General features: G+C 41.7%; 1 protein-coding gene across 1 annotated transcript in view; it reads right to left on the reverse strand.

The window, feature by feature from the left end:
• The window catches only part of crhr1 (corticotropin releasing hormone receptor 1), a 107,863-nt gene that overhangs the window by 52,477 nt on the left and 30,800 nt on the right, over nucleotides 1-24,586 (reverse strand). The window contains exon 4 of the mRNA XM_079491951.1: nucleotides 7,151-7,236. Within this exon, the coding sequence (XP_079348077.1) occupies nucleotides 7,151-7,236 (86 nt within the window). The remainder of the gene's footprint in view (nucleotides 1-7,150; nucleotides 7,237-24,586) is intronic.

Below are 24,586 nucleotides of genomic sequence, written 5' to 3' on the forward strand. Positions count from 1 at the left end.
CTGTAGAGCTGCATATCCTACTAGAGGTCTGTTTGTGGCGGTGAGCTATCCTATCAATGGCATATGGTAGATCCTGCTCAGAGCCAACACAGCTCCAATGCTAACAAAATGGAAAAGAAAACATGCAGTTTCAGATCATTAAAGAGGATTATATCATCATTTCAATTAATAACTGAATTATTGAATTATCTCCCCCGGCGTCAATAAAGGAATCTTAACCCTAGAACACTAAACATATTTTTGTCACACTAAATGCATCACTAAACACGGGTATATTTTACCCAATGTAAAATATTCCATGAAACATATTGCTATATTGAAGTACAGCAATACATGGCAACTTGAGGTACTCTTCTTTAATATTTCATATTTAAGAAGGGCGCATCATAGGGGGCCAAAATCGGTGAAAAACATGCATATTATATATATTCCTAAAAAAAGAAATGGAGCTGGGAACTTCTCCTTTGGTCCAGCCATCCCTGGGACAGAATGTTTTGCCAATTGTCTGGGGGCCCACTTATATCGTCATATCATTACATTGTCCAGTGTAGTGTACACACACCAGATGAACGATATGAGAAAGTGTGGGACAGAGATAGGCCAGTCTCTGTATCGCGCCAGCCATGTTACCGCTTGTTGTGAAACCTAACACATGTCGGCTGCTGCTCGAAAAAGTTTTTGCCCCTCCTCTCGTTGTATTGGGCTGTATTGATGGTAATAGAATGGCGCCTATAGGGGATATAGCTGGCGCTGAAAGTGCCCCTCAGTCCAAACCATCTCAACCTATATCTTGTTTCATCCCCACACCTTCTAACCAGGGCTTAGGTGCTCTAATGTAGTCATTTCTTGTCCCTCTTGGACATTCGTAATGAGAATCATCCTCAATTCTGCCACATCCAGCTCAACTCATTTCATCAGTGCCTGTGCCACCGTTTCAGAGACATACAGTCTGGCCTTAATTCAATTCCATTTCAATTAAAAAGTGCCACAACAGACCCGACATTGTCCCACCTTGAGCAAGCAATTTTGCGACCGTGGCAACGAAAAACTCCCCCTTAACTGGACAAAACGTCAGGCAGACCAAGGCTCTAGGGTGGACACGCAACTGCCTCGACTGTGTCAGGGGGAAAGAGAGAGAGAGCGAGATAGTGACTCACTACAGTCTTAAATTGTACACCTTCCCTCTCACAGCTCTTGCTGATAGCGTTCTGTCATCACTCCTCTTACTCCTTCACTTTCACCACTGCTACATCTTCACCGTTCCACTGTCCTCCCTCTTGTCAGTTGTCATGCACACTTGTCAGTCTTACTCCTGCCGACTTTCATTCCTCCTCTTTCCAGTTCATACTGTTACTGGAATAAAACAACTTTTATAGGTTCATAACACAAGTTTATTCTCTGGCACTCTGCCGCTCCCAACTGCACCTTAACCACACAGTATCAACATCCTGTTCCCCCTTCCGGTCTCCCCTTCACAATCAAGTATCCCCATTGCCTCACAGTGCAACACATTTACACTGGCCATAGAGAACAGGAAACAGTATTACAGTTTTTCACGATTGTTAACACACAAAAAGCGAAACTTTGGCACAATTTGCACAACCTTCACTTCATGTACCTAATCACTCGGGTCAATTTGATACTACTTCACACTCCCTAATCGCTAATCGGCATTAGACTCTGACGTTCCTTCTTTACACTCTGATGTACACTACACAGCACCTTGTTGTCCAAACATTACACACAATCTTCAGTTGTTGCACACACTTCTCATGTAAAAATTTAAAGCATCAACCTACAACAAATATTCAAATTTATAAACATTCAGGTCTGGTGAGCAATTTGCTGTCTGGGACAATAATGAGCTTCCACTAGGCTGCTCAAGTGCGTGAGTGGTTCCAGGACCACATTCTCCTTTCCTGAATCCCATTGAGGGGTTCTTTTCAGCTTGGCGGTGGAAGGTATATGAACGGAACGCACAGAGCCGGGTCCACTGCTCCAGTGTTGAGGCCTGTCAGGCCTTCATGATCCACTCGAGCTGTTTCCTCCAACACTGCCTGGAGAGGGAGCCTGTTATGTGGATGAGCCCCTCTGACCAGACAGAAACTGGAGGCCGGCGTGATGCATAAATCTTTTGTGAATATTTGTGTGCCTTTTTATGTTATGACTATGAAAAAAGTAGGCCTACACTGAGTCATTTTACAAAAGGAGAAATGGCTCATTCTCCAGAGTCATTGTCATTAATATGGTGTGTTCCATTTCTATGATTGTATTTTCAATTTTGCACTTCATTGTGCTTGTGAAAATGCTTGGAAGTGTACAGCAAATGCTTATTTGTGTGTACTCAATGACGTATGTGTGTCATTTGAAAATATGCCTGTGTGTACCAAATGAAAAAACGAGTTCCATTTTGTGAGCAGTTAGAGATTTGATGGCAAAGAGTCATCTTGCAAAATGAGTGTCAGGGGTTATCATTTTGTGTGACGTTTTCAGTTTTGTGTGTGCGAGTATTGAGAAACGTGTGTTGTTAATAACAATCGTGAAAAACTGTAACTTAACAAACTCACTGTCTTTCAAAGAGAAAATAACCCATTGCAACAAATTCCTAAAATAGCTCGTGACTGTAGAACATAAATAATAAAGGAATATGTCATGTGACTTACAACTTGTGAGCAAAAGACTTTCTTTATATGTATTTTGTGTTAAAGGAGCATTCAGTGATTTGGGTGATTTGGAAAAAAACCCGGTCCACCCGGTAACAAGATGTGCACATGCACACGCTCTACAGTGGGGGAAGTACAACAGACCAACAGCACGTGCACCAATGCCCGCCCCACTCGATCATGATTGGAGGAAGACCCCTCTCATCCTGATTGGATGAAGCCCAAACCAAAACTAGGGTTTTTTGACCCCAGGGGCTCACTGGGGACAGGGAGGAACTCCTTATATGGTCAGCACACTTTATAGTAGGGAGGATTATCCAAAAAATAAGAAAGAATAAGTGATATTTGAATTAAGTGAAATCACTGAATATACCTTTAAAGTCAATCGCTTTTGGTTTGAGTCTCTTTTCAATGACTGATGACATGTGGACTTCATGTTCCTCATGTCCGATCTGAGCTGTGGTATCACTACATGTGGTGGAGAAATGTTGTGTGCCTCCCCATCACGTCATCCACATGGCAGGCTAGAACCCATCACAGCACATGCAGTCCTTATCTAGCCAGCAGATAAGGACACCATTTCCATAAATGGTCTGGAAGAGAAGCATCTTCCAGACCATTTTTCTCAACATGTTTTGCTAAGTCAAATGATATATCTTTTGTTTCAAAGACATCTTTACAAAAATATAGTACATCATTAGTTACAAATGCATCATCACATAAGTCTGTGGTATTGTCAGCAACATAAACATTTGTTTCTACCATTTGTTCTCAACTCTTGACATATCAGCTGACTCTGTAGTGTCTGCAACATTAGTGGGTTCAATAAGCAAATTATACCTAGGAATGTCCTGTCCTTGCTCAATGTTTGTCATTTTCTGAATCAGCGTTTGTGACACATTGATCCATATTTTCTGTGTTCACTTTCCTCAGTGGCGTGCACAGATAGACACTAGGGGGTGCTACAGCACCTTTTTTTGTACAGTGTAGCCTACAGTATGTGGACCATGGTGACATTGATCAATTCTTGATTAAAAGAAGCTTCTAATATATTATTAATGCCCCAAAATCTATAAATCTCACACTATTAAGGCAACCGTCCGGTTCCACACACTACAAGGTGCCCTTTTTTCACTTGAGCACCTGCCCCTCTAAATGTCTGTGCACACCACTGACTTTCCTCAATCTGAGCCGATGCACTCTAATGCATGTTCCTCCGTGTCTGAAAAAAACACTGCACCGTCCTGACCAATGACAACTCCTAGTCCTTTCCACTGTGGACAATCCACTCTCTTTTATACTCGATCTCCACTTTCAAACTTTTCATCAGGGTGGCGTATTTGTGGGGATTTGCAGGGATCTCCACATCATTCTGAACACTCTGTAAAAGCCCTTCTTGCTGCATACAAAGGAGTCTCTTGCCACCGATTCACTTGTTCCATCTATTATTTTAACACAATAATGACCAGAGCTTGTAAAGTCTTGTGACAGGTTTATTGAACTTCACCGCCGTGTCATGGAGGCTTTGCTTAAAAGCTGTGGAACCTCAGCTGAAACTACCTCAGTTTCAACGTGACACCTCAACGTCTGTCCAATCTTTTGCAGGAAGTTTCAAATGTTTAGTGGAATACACCAGTTTTCCATCACCAAAGTTGAATGAATACGGCTGCATTTTTCTGTTTTTCTCAAATCACTAAACTCTTTCTGGCTCAGTTCAGTTATGTAGCCATCTAGCCACCCCTGTCCACTCCACACACTGTGTGCATACATGCAGTGTATACTGTATTATTGCTGAACCAAAACTCTAATACCGATTTCCGCTGCTATGGGTGACATTTGTACTCCATTACAGGTCTCTTTAGTGTACAGAGCAATGTTGCACTCTACTGCATCTGTATAACTTTCAGTTTCCTCATAGCTTGCCTTGCTCACTTTTATGCAGACAGTCTTTGGCCCAATGAAATGTTGATCAACAGAACGCACACTTTGATCTGCATTCGTACCTATCCAAATGGTTTGTGCCAGCCTGGCGTCTTCTGTTGATCATTTTGAAGCCAAGACATGCTCTTTGATCCTGAATATCCTCTTTGATGCTGACTTAATGGATGCAAAAGTCAGGTCTCTACACGCTGTGAGAGCTAACTGGTGATCTTTAAAATGGTAAATGGTAAATGGTTGATCTTTCTCTTCTTTGAGAAAAAAAAATGTCAAGCTTTGCGAGCAAAGTGGTATTCAAGTCTGTAGTCTGTATTCAAGTCATCTACCGGAATTTCCATGGCCGTTTCTCTTGCACTCCCCGATAGCGCCAAAACCACGACAAGGGCTTGTTTCTATTTTTGCAAGTTCTGTGACTCTGCTCCAGATTGTGATCTCATTCTTCCAACTTTCATATGGCTTCCCTTCATCGAAGCCTGATGGGACTCATCAACCATCCTTTGCTAATGTTACTGGAATAAAACAACTTTTGTAGGTTCCCCCTCCAGGTCTCCCCTTCACAATCAAGTATCCCCATTGCCTCACAGTGCAACACATTTACACTGGTCATAGAGAACAGGAAACAGCATTAACTTAACACATACCTCCACCTTTCCAGACTCTCTTCAACCTGTTCAATGTTCCAAGTACAGAACATTCAAACTATCCTTTGTCCCGGCTGCTATTCAACTGCTGAACAGCAGATAGCACTTAATTTATTCCTCTTTGCACATACTGCCCACTAATGCACTTTTGCTGACTTTGCTACTATTGAATGTCATGAATTCTCTGTCTCTAGTGCCCTGTTCTTAGATCTTAGTCTTGTATTGAATGTTGTTGTTGTGTGTATTTTTTTACTATGATCTGGCTGCAAACCAATTTCCTGCAAAGGACAATAAAGCTAACCTTGAACCTTGAACCTTGCAACCTAAGATCTACGTTAGTGGATAGAGCTAAATGGCACTGAATTCTCAATGTAACAGCTAATAGTGTTTACCTGAACTTAGGTGACACAGCAGTTCAACAAGTCAACAAGTTAACTTTGCTGTGCAGTTAACTGCACAGCAAAAAATAAATATGTTTTCAGAAAAAGACACAGGGGCCTTTAAAGTTGAGCACAGAGGGTCAGGGAGAGAGAGTGTGTGTGTGTGTGTGTGTGTGTGTGTGTGTGTGTGTGTGTGTGTGTGTGTGTGTGTGTGTGTGTGTGTGTGTGTGTGTGTGTACGCACGTGTGCCTGATGCTCATGCTCGGTGAAGAGCAGTTAGGTGTTAAGTGTCTTGCTCAGGGACACTTCGACACAGACCGAGGCCAGGAGGCGCAGCTAAAGACTAAGCTACAGCTGCCCTAAATGTGTGTGCCCTGTGTGTGCCCTGTGTGTGCGCGTGTGTGTGTGTGTGTGTGTGTGTGTGTGTGTGTGTGTAAATGCCATGCCTCGCAGCTTAAAAGCACCTAGCCACGGCCTACACATACACTAGTGTGTTGTTCAAAATAAGCAATTTAGGCCTGGGCCATGGCTCAGTGGTCCAGGCACCTTGGCTGGCAATCCAGTCTGGCAGTGTGCTGCGGGTTCGACTCCCGATCCCGACGGCCTTTACTGCATGTCTTCCCCCCATCTCTCTCCCCATTTCCTGTCAGCCTACTGTCTGTCCCTCCATAAATAAATAAAATAAAGGCAAAAAACATTTAAAAAAAGCAATTTTGATGACCAGTGACTATTTCCTTCCTGCTGGATTTTTCTTTAGGGTTCCGAGGCCACATGCAATAACGTTCAAATGCCCAAATATGTATTCCCATGGGCACAGACATACGCTCATATACTGTACACACACACACACACACACACACACACACACACACACACACACACACACACAGTTGACATTGCAGGCGGCTTTGGGTTGAGTTGCTAAAATCAGTCTGAACGCACAGATCGGATCTGGTCACTTGCAAACGGGGTGCCGTGTCATTAGTCAGAAGGTTCATTGTTCCGAAATTACTATCCCTATCTCTAACCCTAACCTAAACATAACCGCAAGCACGGGAGCAGTGCATGTTCACCAACCTTAATGCATGTTCGGACTAACGGGACGGGCCAAAAGATCAGATTTGAGTTTGAATCGGATTTGACATCATGTGACTGCAGTCTAAATCGGGCCTTAGGAGAGAGCCTCTCTGGCGTGTACCATCTTTTTTCCACTCTCTTCTCTACAATGAATGTATTTCAAATTCAAACCATCAACTTGTGGCCAGAGGAACTATAAGCCCCAGGTGGCTAGTAGCAATTGTCTTGTCGTCATACATCCCTCTACCCATTAAATCTCTTTGCAAAAAATAGCCGATCTGCAAGCTCCAAATGCAACAGGATGCATTGTGGGGCTTATAGATTTTCCAGGCAAATGTTCCCCACAGAATAGGAATGCTCATGCAGGGGTTCAAGTTGTTAAACAGCAACAGATGAGAAGAAGGCAAGGATAGAGGAAGAGGGAGAGATATTGAGAGAACAGTTCCTTTACCTCTTCATGTAATATGGCTCGACACATGGAGTAGTTCCCCTTCAGAGCCCAGGTTCCATTGGTTAGGCACCTTCTGTAAACATTATCTGCAGAGTAGAGATATGGGAGGAGAGGGGGGAGGGGGGACAAGCATGGTGATGGTGTGATTATTTTCTAAATTTCAGAGGTTAACCTCTAACTCCAAATTACTGGGTGAAAACGAGACATTTGATGTCAATTAATTGTGGAAATGTGACGCTCACAAGGAACGTCATTAGATCTCACACATTTGTGCCAGTTTACCCCACTCTACAAGTACCCTGATTATTTTTGTTCAACGACGACGCATCCCAGTTAGGATGCCCGATATCAAACTTGACAGTAGCCAAAGCTCTTTCACAAGGGTCAGGATTAGCCTCTTGCTCCTTTTATTTGTATAGGCCTACAGGTGAAAATGGAGTGAAAACTGGAATGATATAAACATACAATCACTGATATGCTCATACATTGGAACATTGCCTATTTAACATACAACATAATGCACAAGCATGAATCTTACTTACAGACATTGCATCGAAAGAACTCAAAGAAATAAGAATGAAAAATCTCATCACGAGACAATAAAAACGTGTGTACACTCTAAAAGCAACATGTAGCTTCTGCCCAGTCTCTGCTAAAGTAACAGCACCTGTGTTGATTAGTGTTTTAGCTGCACCTGCTTAGGTTATGTACTGTAAGTAGTGCTACACATAACCTGTCAATACCTTTTCCTCCGAGGTGGAAAGCCTGGTGACGCGAGGTTAGTCAATACCTGTCACTGTTTTACTAATAAATCTGCCCTGAGGGCAGAACACTCCCCGCCATGGCGTGACAGGCGTCCTTGACGCCACTTAAATCAAATGAAACATACTTGTAAAGTTTCTTTCACTTTAAGCTTCTTGTGGCAACAGAAGAAAGACCTCTGAAATAGGCCTAAGAAAACTCTTTACAGTACCCTGCGATATCACTTTCAGCTCCACCTTGCGCACCTTCCCATCGGCTCTGGGATGGGTGTTCACAACAAGAGATAACTTTTCTTGTGACCACCACGCTCTGACTTATGGTGCGTTACTGTAGTGGCAAAAATGCATATAAACACTATGGTATTGATTAATTGAATGTAGCCTACTAGTAGATGATACTTAACACTCTAATTACCACCTGTTCTTCACTGACCAACTCATTAGAGACTGCTGACTCATGTAAACCTATTTCAAACTGTGTGAGTTAACTATAGAATAGAGTCCATTTAAGGCAGGACCATCTCTTGTTACTCCTGAAACTCTGTACACTGCTGAAAGTATAAAATATGTGTGGGACATGTGTGTGGGAGAGTGCTTGGGGAAGCTCTGGAGGGAGACACTAGTCTCTCTCTGGTGTGATGACATATACAATAAAAGAATGGAGTTCGAATCCTGATGGTTGAGTCCGGCTTCTTCCTGATGATGTTTACTTACTAATAGTAATATCAAAAGCTGCCATTACAATTTTGGCGCTGCGAGCAGGGTCATTATTTCATCTTCACCATAGATGGATACTTGATCAAAAAGAATCTTAAGATGGGAGCGAAACAAAGCAGAAAGAAGTTGAAGCGAGAACTCAATGACCAACAGGAGAAAGAAGTGACGTTACTGCGAGAACTCAAGGACCAACAGAAAGAAGTGACGTTACTGCGAGAACTCAAGGAGCAACAGAAAGAAATGACGCTATTGCGAGAACAACTTGTGGAGCGACAAATCAATGACCTGCAAGAACAACTTGACAGAAATATGCAACAACAACTCAACAACCAACAGAAAGAAGTGATGCTATTGCGAGAGCAACTTGACAGATTTGTGGTGAAATTAGCAGATCTACAAGCCAACACTACGCCTGATGACTACAACAATATGAGGCAGAAGGAGCCAAACCACAGCGGAGACACACAACTGACTGTTACTACACCCAAGGAACAGTCCGCAGACAACAGCAACAACCATGAACAACCTGAACCCCTCAAAAACAATCAAGGACAGGGGGGAGCAGTTGTCACGGCGACACTTTGTCCAAGGAAGCTATTTCCATTCATTCCATATCCAGAACCTCATCCTCATCGGGGGACTGGGGCACAGCACTCAGAAATAGACACATATTCTGCAACAGTACATGTGCAGCAACGCTGGACACCTGATGAACTGAAAGACATCATGAAGGACTTTCCAGACCACAAAGTCAACGTGGAGCGCTGGTGTGCAGCTGTGTTAGACTTGATTGAGATGTATGAGCCATCGGCAAGAATGCTCGAATCTGTATTTCTCAAAGTCTTTGGATTAAAGTGGCTACATCTCAGGGAACATTTTGATGTGAATGGAGCACAAAATCACATTGTCACTGGACAGCTGCTGAATCACGGTGGTCTTTTTGACAGCATCAAAGCAGCATTTCCAGTACCCACTGATTGGCCAAAAATTCACAGCACTAAGCAATGGCCTGATGAAACCTGTGACACCTACAGGAATAGACTGGAGAACTGTTTTCAGAAGCACTGTGGTGTGCCACTAGACAACCCCGCTTTCAATGACTTGTTAAAAGCGTCCTTGATCAATGGCTTGCTCCCTGCTATCTACAAGTGTGTTATGACTTCTTGTATTGGCTGGGAAACCCGACCTTTGACTGAGGTGTGGGGTCACGCATTGCATGCTGAGAGGAACGCACTCTCACAGGACTTCATGAAAAAGAAGAAATTGGAGACAGCACAGCTGATGTTCTATGAGAACCTGCACCAGCCACAGGGAGAACAGCGACAACAACAAAATCATCAGTCACATAGGAGTATCAGGAGCCGTAAATGGAAACAAAGACAAAGAGGAAACAGTGACCCATATGACAGAGCAGACCAGTATGGGACAGGGCCTGTTCCATGCAACTATGAGCCAGGTGGCAATGCAGCGGCCTACGATCCACAACGGGGTAGACCACATCCACTGCATGGCCCCACATCAGGCTCCATGGACCCCATAGCAATATGGACCAGGTGACAGTGTTCATACAACATGCACCAATCCATGACATGCAGAGTGGGATCCATGAAGGTTCATGTCCTTATGTCCTAAACGGTTTGATTTGCTTTATACAGTAAGTTCTATTCATTGTCATTTCTAAAAAAAAAAATAGGTTAATAGTGATCATATGACTATTTTAGATAACTTCCTTAAATATCACAGTGAAATCCAATCCCAAAATTATATTCTAATTAATAATACAAATGTTGTTTAATTGTTAGTTAAAATAGGCCTAAATTAGGAGAATAACGTCAGAAAATGTGAGTAAGTTGTTATTGGAACCTGTATATCCACACACATACACTAAATAGATAAACAAATTGACTCATCTGTCTGGGGTGGCAGGGTTCACAGAGGTCGCCTGTGTGTGCTTGTGTGTGTGGGTGAGACAGACCAAAATACTGAACATTACCAAATACCAAAACATTTATGATGGCTTTTCCACAAGGTTGGATGTCCAATATTACTTTGTCTCCTGTCCATTATTCTGCTATTACTAGGTATAGATGTTAAGTAAGTCTCGGTTCTAAACGCACCACGTGAGGAAAAAATGCCATGTGGCAAGTACTTATTTTTATTTCCATGTAACGAAATGCGAAAGCAAATTCCACGTGATGATATATAAAAAATAAAGTTAAAGTAACCCGTAGGCTTTAGGTTATCGAGTAATATATTGCAGAAAATGTTGAACTGATGGAGATAGTATTAATAGGGATTAAACCTCACCTTGAGTATACTGTACATGTTTTAGCTCTTAGTTTGTGTGCGGCTTTCTAAATGGGTTTGATGATGGTTTCTGCAGGACTATTCATCTAACCATTATTCTGTGAAAGTTACTCACAAACTAAGGGGGGGAGAAGGGGATATTTATTGGGAATATTAGATTCTTATTTTATTAATTCAATATTGGAATCCACTTCCATACAAATATGAATGTCCACACAGGTACAGGGATCAGCCTCTCTCCCTTGCTCAGCTGGCAGGGGGGAAGGGGGGTCAGAGGTGCAAGGGTATTTGTGTGTGTCTGTGAGAGAGAGAATGTTGGGGAACAAATTAAAAATAGTATAGGAATTAGCCTAGGAACAGTTCACTGGTATTATACAAGCTGTCCATTGGTATTCTACTTTAATTTATTTTATCTGGGTGTGAAAACAAACAGCCAGAGTGATATTGGAACATGTATATATATTTTATTTAATTTTTATCATTCTAATTCTATTTAATTCTATTTAATTTTTATCATTCTAATTCTATTTAATTCTATTTCATTTTAATCATTCTAATTCTATTTAATTCTATTTCATTTTTGAGTGTAATTCATTTTTATCATTTTTATCATTCTAATTCAATTTAATTCTATTTCATTTGAATCATTCTAATTCTATTTCATTCTATTTCATTTTAATCATTCTAATTCTATTTCATTCTATTTCATTTTTATCATTCTAATTCAATTTAATTCTATTTCATTTTTTAGTGTTTTTGAGTGTTTAAAGTTTATTGGAACATTGAAATATTTGAAGTCATGTTAATTATTTAATTATGTTTAATTCTATTTACAGTTTTTAATGTTTTATGTTTTATTTGCTGTGAGGAATTCTCAAATCAGGACTTTTATGTCAAGACCAGTATGAGTCTAAAACAGTCACAGGGCCAAGATAGTTCCATTGAAAAAAACAAAACGTAGTCTTATATTAAGACCAATAGGTTCATTGTTTAACAGATGTCAAAAAGCATAGCATTATCAAAAATATGCCAAAATGTCCAGTGAGTTTTAGATATGTTGGAGGTGCAATTATACTGTAAATGTTGTCTATTTAACCAAATAATTATTGTTGACTACACCGTGTGGGACTGGGTGACTGATAGCATATGCGCAATGCTGTTTGTCACTGTCATCACACATGTACCTAACAATATAGTTGAATTTGTTCATGATTGTATCCCAGTGAATTATGATTCTAATGTTATTATATGTATTTTCTGGTGTTCATGTAACTGAGGTTTTCAGTTACAACGAGAAATAGGATGGAATGTAGTGGCAAAAATGCATATAAACACTATGGTATTGATTAATTGAATGTAGCCTACTAGTAGATGATACTTAACACTCTAATTACCACCTGTTCTTCACTGACCAACTCATTAGAGACTGCTGACTCATGTAAACCTATTTCAAACTGTGTGAGTTAACTATAGAATAGAGTCCATTTAAGGCAGGACCATCTCTTGTTACTCCTGAAACTCTGTACACTGCTGAAAGTATAAAATATGTGTGGGACATGTGTGTGGGAGAGTGCTTGGGGAAGCTCTGGAGGGAGACACTAGTCTCTCTCTGGTGTGATGACATATACAATAAAAGAATGGAGTTCGAATCCTGATGGTTGAGTCCGGCTTCTTCCTGATGATGTTTACTTACTAATAGTAATATCAAAAGCTGCCATTACATTACCCGTTCAAATCACATTATAGAAATAAAGGTAATGAGTCGATCGCACACACCAAAACTGTGTTTTAGTTTTTATTCTTGCATGATGAATCAATGACAGACGTACAGACCCAGCCCAGGTCGAGTCTCTGAGCGAAGGGAGCCGTCAATCTGCTGTCTGACCTTGTGTGCTTGTATGACATCTCTCTCCAGCAACAGGAGGATATCTGCTCTTGGGTCAATCTCAGGAATGTGTTTCGCTATGGCTGCAAGATGAGGATTGTGGAGAGCCACATCAGGTGTGGGTATCTCACACCTGTTGTTGGGTATCTGATCGCATTCGATCAGCACTGGTAGTGCAATACATATCCTCCATTCACTGGTTCGATGTAAAGCCCCTCTGCTTTCCGTCCAGACATGCCAGAGAGCCCGGAGCAGGTTCTCAGTGATTATGGGCAGTGGGCACGGTTGACTCTGGATGTTGAATGAGTCGAACAGCTGTGACCTGGCAAGTGAGTGGTTGCTCTGGTCGTCAATCACAGCATACACCTTGATCGCCTTGTCTCTTTGGTCCTGAGGAAACACTCTGACGAGACATATTTTGGCACATGACTTTGTTGCCTGGTTTTCATCACAAACCACTGTGCAGTGACTGCTCACATCAGGCGGGGTGGGGTGGACTTCATCTCCCTCCTAGGCCGAAACGCGTCCGTTGTCCATCAGAGGTAAATAAACCATGTGAAAAGCCAAAAGGACATTTCTTGTGTGTTGGCTATTCCTTCATTCTCCTACTTTCACACAAAATAGCTTTGTTAAACATTCACCAGTCACGTCGTGTAGAGATCTTACAGATATCTCCATATTTCAACTTTTTACCTCTACCTCTTTTCATATTAGTTTAATTGGCTCAGCACCCACCGTCGATGTGCATGTAAATAAGTATGCTTCGAAATGGCGAGACTGTGCCAAGAGAATGGTTGCTTTTATTTTTGAGTGGTGCTAGCCACTCCTACAGACAAGCTATGTGTGTCCCTATGTATGCATGTCCCTGTACGTGTCTGTCCGAGTACGGAAATAGTGTTTGTTGACCACCAAATGTCATTGTTTGTGCAGCCACACACACACACACACACACACACACACACACACACACACACACACACACACACACACACACACACACACACACACACACACACACACACACACACACACACACACACACACCTAGTAAAATGTACGGGGTTCATTTATTGAAACCAAGTACTGTATGAAGGTTACAGATGGTCACTCACTGGTCATTTCCAGCAGAAACGAGAACGCGCCGCTCTGGGACCCATCCAGACGACCTCCCTTCCTGGATACCAGACGGTACCAGTCCCACCTACAGGGCCAGGGGGGGATTAGCAGCGGGGGAGATGGCCCCAGACCTGCCAGCCCGCCAACATTTTCCACTTTTCCTCTCCGACACCAATGATGACCGTAGAGCCCTCCGCAGCCTCGGGGCAACACACCGTTCCGGAGCAATGGCCGTTTTTAGCCGAAAAGCACAGATCTACAAGCCCGGGAAAACACACTTATCTGCACCACGGTTGCCTCCGGGCGACCCGTCCGGTTCTAGCGGCCCCACACATGCCGTTACCATTTGTTCCATATACGGAAGTATAAAGACAGGGGCGAGTAACGGGGTATCTTAGTAAACACCGCCCTCGGGGCTTGTATGAAGATCGGCTTATAACTACTTGTGTCAACGTCGCCCCCGGTCATTATAGAGGGCCCACTTTTAATTGAATAGAGGTCCGTCCCTATTAGAGGATTTATGTATGCGCTGAGCATTGCACAGGGCTTTTAGGTTGTGGTGTATGACATTAGTAGGCAACCTGATTGTGGGAATGTTAGTGTTCTGGATGTTAGAGTTTGATCCATTCAGGCACAGGCAGCGATTTAAATTCATTCTTTAGTACATAAAGAAAAATATGGCAATGCCAGCAAGCGAACAGCATCATCTCTCATCAACAACACCATGTATAGAATGTATTGAATTCATGGGAGCAGGGCCTCCACAGAAATAAACAGTCGGATAAAAATGTAGCTCACGTTCATTCTGAGATGTGTCACCTGATGGGTGTTTTGTCAAGTTTAGGCCATTCTAAGTGATTCAAGAGTCACTTTGTCAGTCTGTTATTTTACAATACATGGGCATTGATAATAACTACAGAAGCCAAGCATTTCACCCAATTTGTTTACACCTGCAACCGTGTGCTGTGACAATAAGAGGCCAGTGTAGGTAACATGTCAGTGTTGTTTATATGTGGCCTGCAAGCACACATTAAACAGATTAGCCTTGTGATAGAGACTTTGAAAAGGTCTTTCATAAAATAGATGGTCAGCACACTCGCAATAAAAGCACTGGGTTAGAATGAAGTCCCAATTCAAGAGTCGCAAAAGTTGTCTCAAACCAAACTCTTAAAGGACCACTTCTGAAACTGGTCCTAACTAATGTTCATGATAAAATACCACCATTTTTTCCTACTCAGTTAGGAAGGCTGTGGGCAGTTCAGAAACCCGTCCACCAGAGACATCATCGATGGTGAATCCAAGCTAATAGAAACGGCAGGCTTTCTTTTCCTGAAAATTTGCAATGCAAATGTTGAAGCCATCGTTCTCACGATAATAAAAATCTAAATATATTTTAAAACAAATCTTTAAAAAAAATCTGCCTAATGATGATGTCACTGGTGGACGGGTGTCCGAACTGCCCAAAGCCCTCCTATGAGACACAGAGAGTAGGACAAAAATGGTGGTGTTTTATCATGAACATTAGTGTGGACCAATTATATGAAGAGATGTTGAAAAGTGGTGAAGTGGTCCTTTAAGGAGCTTGCAGACTGATGTGTTTTTCGGCAATTGCCTGTGTTTTTTTTGTTTTTTTTAAAGATGGATAAACTAAAGAATGTCTTTTTGTGTAACATGTGCAACAACATGTAGGTAATCTGGGAGAAAGGTTTGAGGACGCAGATTTACAAATCAGAGAAAGAAAACAAGGACACCTCAGCAAGTTCACTGCTGCTGCAACTTGCAAGTGTAAGAAAACAACAGCCTGTGACAGTGTTTCCAAATGTTGATCTAGCACTCTATAGTACTATTTATGACTTTGCATGTAATCAATGCCAGCAGGGAGTATTCTTTTTCAAAACTGGGAACACTTAAAAATAGATGGGCCAAAAGTAACTGAATCACCTTTCTCTGGTGTCTACTGTCTATTGAAAGTGATATTGTGCACAACTTGAATTTTACCAGTCTCATTAAGTTGAAAACTTAAACAACAAAGAAAAACTTCTAAGGGTAGGAATATTTATTTATGATTGTGTTGCTGTTGCATTATTGATGATATATTGCTGCAGCTGTTTATTGCAATTTTTATGGCTTTGTTATTCGAGCATTGCACAGCGATTCAATTTGTGCCTCTGACTCTGTAAGGATGTTGTGTTCTCTATGGCTGCAGATGTTAACTACCTGTTAGTTTAGAAAGCTAAACGCTGTTTCCAGCTTGCAGATGCACTGTGAACAGGGCCGGTGAGCAGGGCAAAACATGCGTCCTGCCCACCCAATGTGGGTTTGACACCCCACCCGTGCCGGCGGAGTCGCCCCCCCTTACAATTCTGTCTGCCCACCTGAGTGGGGCTGGCTAAATCCGGCCCTGACTGTGAATGCCATTTCTCTGTAGCTTTCAAGTTTAAAATGAAATCTGTTTTTGTGTCCTGGTAGCTCAGTCGGTATAGAGCTCCTGCCTTTGCACAACAAGTTCATGGGTTTGATCCCGGGCACTGCCAACTCAGCGAATGAGTTAACTTTAACTCAGGTTAACTCAGGTTAATATCCGAATACTGATGGTGAATCCATACTTGGATTCACTGATGATACATGACCCACTTGAATTACTTCAGTCTAAATTAGTAGCTTAATGAGTAGTATTAAAATGTTATTGTCTTTTTTATGTCCAATGTATTTGTATTTAGTTCATAAAGTTAACATAACTAATTAAAGGCATTTGAAAGGCATTTGAAATGAATAAAGAATTTCACATTCACATTTTAACACAAATTCTACCATTGTACCGTAGAAAAATATTTGATATTGAATAATACAAATTGAAATAATGATAGTGATAATTCATTCAATGGTGATGAAAATTTGGTGCATGATATTAGACTCCATCCTTGAACCCATCTCCCTTTATGGAGCTATGTACATAACGACGCAATGTGACATAGCTCTTACAATGCTGTACCCCCTCCAACTGTATTTACTGTCTTATATTTTGACACTTTGTCAATGTAAACATATGTTTTCTCATGCCAATAAAGCTCCTTTGAATTGCAACTGGCATATGGTGTGTGAGAGTCCTTCCAACATTGCCCTCCTAAATTGTTAAATACCGTCATGTGACTGTTCGCAAGTTTATACATTACTTAATGATCTCGCAAGAGGTGTCTAAGCATGCAAGACTAGGCATCTGGGGATGATAAAATATGTATTTGGGACGAAGAGAAACAATATCCATTTGCAGGCTGGGAGACTAATTTACAAAAGTATGTCAAGTCAAGTCAAGTATATTTATATACAGTAGCCCATTTCACACGACAAGCGCAGACTCAATGTGCTTCAATGAAATACAATAGAAATAAGGATAAGAAAATACAACCCCCTCTGGGCACAGGTCTCCACCAGGATAGGAACGTTTAAAAAAGTCTAGTGGGAATATGCGTGCAGTGTCAACGCAATCGGACGCTGCGTTCATGTTTTGCAGCATTTTGTACAAAACGGGCCACTCCTGTAAACTTTGGAAGCCAATCTTAGCCAATCAGGATGGAATATGAGAAATCAAACAGACCCGTCTGGATCACATGACTATAGAAATCATGTGTACCGATTAGCGTGAAATTTGGATAAAATCTGAAGGAGTAATAGCAAAAAATGTGTTTTACATAAGTCGGCCTCCTGGTGGCTCTATAAAGAGCAGATGTGAAAAATACAGGCAGACATTCATCTTCAACCTATACTAGGTTTTCTACATAAAAAAACATATATATATTTTTTAGATAAAACAAATTGTATATTTTTTTAAAACAAACAAATCTAAGAAATTCCATTAATAAAAACTATATATAATTAAGAAGTAGTGAAAATAGCCGATCTACAAGCTCAAAGCGGGAATGAGAGGGAATTTGTAAAAGCTGCCATTCTTCTCTAAAAGTCTAAAATTGAGATCCTGCAAGCAATCTTGCAGTCTGGCCCATTTGCATTATGCAAGAATGATTTGCAATCTTTAAAATCCCAATGGAGTCTCTGCAGGGAGCCGTATCAAAATATGAAAATAGTGTTTTTGCTCTACTGGACAGAACAGTGAAGAAAATATCTGAAACAAACAGAGAGATACCTATACAATGACAAATAGGTTACTGCCAAGCAGGTGTGTTTTAGTTCTCCTATAGGACCATCCTGTGGTCCTACAGGAGTCCTCAAGGACAGTCCTACAATCCTCCATGAGGTTCCATTCTTGACCTCTCAGTGGAACAGCAAATGGAGGCACAAAATAATCATGATGGTTTGATGATAAACAGCAAACCTGTAAATGAAAACTTCTGAAGCCTAAGTGATAATGTAATTTATTCAATGTGATGGGAGTTTTTTTTAGCTATATTCTCTGTAGTATTTGACTCACACATGTCTATTGTTAGGCACTGTAGGCTATATTTAACTTTTAAATGTATTGTGTATATTGCTAAATGTTTCATCCTAAAATAGCAGAAAATATTTGTTTGCATGTCTCACTGAAATGTACTGGCATGAGAAGCAGCAATTTCAAGCTCCCTTGGATTTAATAGTATATTTAAAGTTTCATTAAAATTGGTATAGAATATATATTGTGGCCGTTCAAACAAACAAATAAAGCCACTGTCGGTCTGATGGTGTTGCAGTCTATTTAGTACTCGCGTCTCGTCTTGTTTACAAAGTCAATCACGGAGATATTTATTTCTAAATTCTTAGAGTTACTCCTTCACATAAACATAAACTTTAATTCTATAAAACAAAAAATAGCCTGCAAGGTCAACAAACTGTGACGCTTCCCCGTCTGTGTGACAATCTCTCCTTGCCAGGAGGGTGTCACCCATTACTTATCAGGATTACAAATCAGGTGCCTTGCACCCACAAATCATTCAATCCCAAAAGGGTGGAGGAAATTGCTATTCAAAACCATCAAATTCATAGGATAATTAAATAACAGAGAAAATATACGATTCATATAGCAGGCAATAATAGCATAATAAATACAAATTACATTTGTTCCATCTATTTTTATTATAATTATGTTATTTTATTTTATTCATACTTTTTATACGCCGGGATTTCTTTCAAAATAACAGCTCGGGGTGCGGCGCAGATATGGCCGCTTTTACTCTGTAAGCCCCCCCTTCCGTTCCGGACAAAAAACAGGATAAATATACTACCTCGTTATCGTTACGATACAATCGCGGAATAATCCCTCGCGTTCATATTTTGAACGAGAGGCATGTTGGAAGTCAGAAATTAAGAGTTTAGTATATCCATCTGGTCAAAACCACGGAGAGCTCCCTAGATTAGCAGATACGAAGCATTCTTTCTGATCCATATACAGGGAAGTATAGACAACACGCATGCGCGAAGAGCAAGGAGTATGGTCCAGAAGGAGAGGACAACTTTTTTTTTTAAAAGAAAAAAAATTGTTTGGTATCAATGAAAAAGCGCTAGCAACCCGTCGGTTGGATTAGTTATGACGTTCCCACACGTCGTAGGGTCTAAATGGGTTAATAGGAGAAAAAGAAAAACTAACCAGGATCAAGGCATAAAGAAAAAAGAAACGATCCGGGCACTCAAGGTTAGAATGAGGAGGAAAGCCTTTATTAAATGAAAGAGGCAACTGCCAACATGTTTCGACCTAACCGGTGTCTTCATCATTCTTGCCCTGATGAAGACCGGTTAGGTCGAAACATGTTGGCAGTTGCCTTTTTAATTTAATAAAGGCTTTCCTCCTCATTTTAACCTTGAGTGCCCGGATCGTTTCTTCTTTCTTCTTTCTTCTTTTTTCTTTAAGACCTCACTGCTTGTTGTTGTCTCGCATCGCGACGGTGGAATATTCTTCAAGCCAGGGAACTATTTTCAGGGGGATTTTCATGGATCAAAGGCGCAAATACTTCGGCGTATGCTCCAAAGGTAATTAAACAATCTCGGCAGCCTCGGTATCTTTTAATCTAAAGCCATCAACGTGTTAAAGGAGAGTTCCGCACAAGCTCTTTTTGGGTAACCAACTTATGGCCACCCTAATTAACAGTGGATTGTGCCTTCTACCCTCCGATTATAGGGAATAAAACAATTACGTCAATACCGTCAACGGTAGTGGGCGATTAATTAATTCACTACGTCAATACCGTCAAGGGCAATATGAGGGTTAATATACACATTATCAATAGAATTCAGTAAAAAACGGCTAGGACGGAACGTTTAAGTTAAACTTGTTTAAGTTTTGGTGCCATTCAGGACGGGAACCATTTTTGGTGTTTTACCCCTTCAGGATGGGAACCCCTTTTGGGGTTCTTGTTGCTATGTACAGTATATTAGCAGCATAACATTTTTGTAATTTTTGAATTCATATTTGAAAATGTTCGGAAAACTTGGTTCAGGATTTAGAAGGCGTTTTTAGAATCGTGCTAGTCCTAAATTGATTAAAAAAAAGAATAGAAGCATGGAGCTCCACTTTGGTGGAGAGTGCTGGCCCACTGAAAGAAAACATCAAGCGAAATGGCTGCCAAGAGAGGTCAACCAAAGTGCAGCCTTCCTATTGGTTGTGTTTGACGCCTGGTCAAACACAACCAGTTCACAAATATTAAACTCGTGGACTTCACACTCTTCAATGGCCTCAACGCGACGCAATGGGACGCACGCTCCTTTGCTGCCATAGAATGGAAGTGAAGAGGGAAGCTGATGCTTCTGATGTGTATGATGAAGTGACATGACACGATGGGAACTATGCACCAAAACGTTGTTTTACTTGTAAAAATGTGATGTGCATGGAGCTCCACTTTGGTGGAGAGTGCTGGCCCACTGAAAGAAAACATCAAGCGAAATGGCTGCCAAGAGAGGTCAACCAAAGTGCAGCCTTCCTATTGGTTGTGTTTGACGCCTGGTCAAACACAACCAGTTCACAAATATTAAACTCGTGGACTTCACACTCTTCAATGGCCTCAACGCGACGCAATGGGACGCTCCTTTGCTGCCATAGAATGGAAGTGAAGAGGGAAGCTGATGCTTCTGATGTGTATGATGAAGTGACATGACACGATGGGAACTATGCACCAAAACGTTTTTTACTTGTAAAACTGTGATGTGACAATAAACCTGATTCTGATTCACGTGTGACCATGATCTAAGTCTTGTGACTCCCAGGATGCATGTCCTTGTCCATGCATGCAAATGAAAAGTATTCAAAATAATATAATATTTAGAATATTTCTTTATCAATGTATTTTTCAAGAGACTGCAGGCTGTAAATGAGAGTATTTCTTCTTCTTTACTGACGTACGTCCTGCTCCATATCCACTGGCGTATTTGAGGCTACGCAAGCGACGCATCGCGGGGGGGCCTCCAGCAGAGGGGGGCCTCATTCGCCCAAAGCTATAGCCAAACTCTGCAATAGATCTTGGTTGGCTACCCATTTTACATTTAACATCATCGCTGTCCGGTATTGTCCATGTGCTTCAATGTTTACATCTGGATTCACGGCAGGGCAGAGCAATACTGAATGGGCTATTTTCCAAATCGCCGAGAAGATGATAAGTCTTCGCCTTCGATGATGTTATAGGCTATACTGTGGTGAAAGGGCCCCACCCGGATCATTGCAGGGGGGCCTCGGGATTTTCAGCTACGCTACTGTCCATATCCAGGAGGAAGTGATTTAATGAAGAATCTGTGTGTGTGTGTGTGTGTGTGTGTGTGTGTGTGTGTGTGTGTGTGTGTGTGTGTGTGTGTGTGTGTGTGTGTGTGTGTGTGTGTGTGTGTGTGTGTGTGTGTGTGTGCGCGTCTGTGTGTGTGTGTGTGTGTGTGTGTGTGTGTGTGTGTGTGTGTGTGTGTGTGTGTGTGTGCGTGTCTGTGTGTGTGTGTGTGTGTGTGTGTGTGTGTGTGTGTGTATGTGTGTGTGTGTGTGTGTGTGTGTGTGTGTGTGTGTGTGTGTGTGTGTGTGTGTGTGTGTGTGTGTGTGTGTGTGTGTGTGTGTGTGTGTCAGTCATAACACAAAGTTCGTCCAGACCACCCTTATGAGCTGAACAGCAGTTCAACTCATGTCAGGAGTCAGGAAGCAAACTTGAGGGGACAGAAACAACATTTCACGATAAGGAGAAGAGTCAGCTTAGCTCAGCAGACGCACCAGAGGGGTTAGAGTCTGGCACATAAAAGTACAGATCCTCCCTGGACACATTTGCAAAGTTCTAAAAAGGGTACTCATCAACATCTCCGTCAAGTTTGGGGCTAGCAAGGATTCACATCCACATAAATAAATAATGAGGTGAGGTCCACATTATTATAATTCTACAGAGACCATCTCAGTGGCCTTGTGGTTCCAGTTTCCGCCCTGAGATTGGGAGGTCAGGGTTCAATCCCATCGGTCATACCAAAGACAAGGGTTGGATTGGGGGAAAGTTCCTGCCACATAGTAGCATCAAGTTCAAAGGGGTGTACTGTATAGTACTTTTACATAACGCCGCCTCATGCTACAGAAACAGGAGATAGGCTGACCTATGGAACCATTGATTCCCAAGGCTACAGTACTTACTCATCACAGTGAGTATTCTGACTTGTTGCATCACTGCGTAGTAATGGCTTCAACCACAAAGCAGTAGAGTAGACAGCTCAGTGCATCAGTGGACACAAGCCTCCCTCTATCAAGGACATACAATATAGTGGTCCTTGTGCCAACAAAGCCAGTAGGAGTATCAAAGACCCCAGCCACCCCAAGCAAGGACTGTTTCAAATGCTACAGCAGAGCAAGCATTTCAGCATACACAAGGCCAAGAGCAGTTTACAAATGATTGGCGTTCTAGGCCTGTTGCCTGTCAGCCTACTACTACTACTACATACAGACAGACAGAGGCGCACACACAATCACACATAGCAACCCTCACACCCCTACTATGAACACAGCCCACACAAACAGGAACCTGCCACTTTATATTAACATTAAGGCCCTCATTTATCAACGCAATTTACACCCAAAAATGGGCGTACGCCGAAATCACCGCAATTTCATATGACATGCCTTTACAAAATATTTTCTCTTCACATGTATTATTAGTTTTATACATTTTAGGAGTGAAAACATATGTTTAGATGCCTGTGACAGCATGTCAGCAGTTGAGACAATGCTGCTCCACTTGTGTACGACAGCCTACGACAGCTCCCGACTTGACGTGATTGACGTGACGTGAATGAGGGCCCAAGAGTATATATTATATTTCTCCTATCCACTTGCATTAAGTTGCTCAAAAGCGCATGAGTCGATTTCACTCCTCCTTCTGGGTAGGAACAGAGTGCATTCTGGGATGGATTGGGCCAAATCGTGAACGCGCTGGCCGCTGACTATCATTGTGCCATTTGCACGTGTTCACGTATGAAACATAGCGTTCACGTGTCATTGCCCCAATAATATGAACGTGCGCAATGATAATCAACGGCCCAGTGCTGGCTTGAGCTTCAATACCAAATTCGACCACTATGTCCATTTCGCCTCAGGGTTTCCTCTCGGTTACGTCTCTATTATATTTATACTCTAAAGTATAGACCAGGGGTTCTCAACGTTTTTGGCTGGGGACCCCCGGAAATGCTTTGGCCATGTCTCTGAGAACCCCTTGTATAGACAAGGCATCTAAACATATGTAAAATGTTTAGCTATAATAAAACTAATACATAATACATGTGAAAAAGATATATCTTGTAAAGGCATGTCATATGAAATTGGTAGGATATAGCAAGTTAGTTAGATTAACTTACTAAATTTAAACAGTGCTTTGCATGTGCGCATATACATGCGAAGATTTAATTTGGAATGGCGTGCTGCCTGTGCTGGAATATTTTCATGACAGAAAGACTGCTGGAGGTGGAGAGTGAAGTCTCCCTTGCCGTACTAGCCTACACTAACAGTACAGTAGGCCTGTGTGGAGTTATGTCACTGTGCAATCTCCTCGTTTAAGGATAAACCAGACGCGACGCTCAAACGTCAACTGTGCCAATCGGCAGACCGCATCGGGAGATATAGGTAACCCACCCAGCCCACCACACACCAGTTTACTCATCACTCCATAAACGTTCATATAATTGACAGCCACTGGCTATCTATCTGTCATGACTCATAAACGTGGTGTCACGGACCACAGTAACAGAGGACACAGTGACAGGAGGAGATGCACTCCTTTATTTTATTTTTTGCAAAACAGCAGCGTGCGTGTGCGGCTATGCCAGGGCTGTGTGCGCGTCCAAAAATATCCAATCATGACGATGTGATATGTGTTATTCAACAACGTACTGTAGGTAGAAGGGAAACAGACAACGTGTAGGACTATACAGCTATTTATTGTTTAATTCATGGTTCAGGTGTTCCTTCACTAATATATCTTTATGTATTTAATACACAACACACAGTTGGGCTTGAAAGTTGCGCGCGCGCGTGTGTGTGTGTGTGTGTGTGTGTGTGTGTGTGTGTGTGTGTGTGTGTGTGTGTGTGTGTGTGTGTGTGTGTGTGTGTGTGTGTGTGTGTGTGTGTGTGCGTGTGCGTGTGTGTGTGTGTCAAATAAAGGGATAGTTCAGAATTTTTTAACTTAAGCTATATGAAATACTTGCCATTACTATAGTGGTTCCAACTGT

Source organism: Electrona antarctica (genome assembly GCF_951216825.1).
Source record: "Electrona antarctica genome assembly, chromosome: 22".
Lineage (NCBI taxonomy): Eukaryota > Metazoa > Chordata > Actinopteri > Myctophiformes > Myctophidae > Electrona > Electrona antarctica.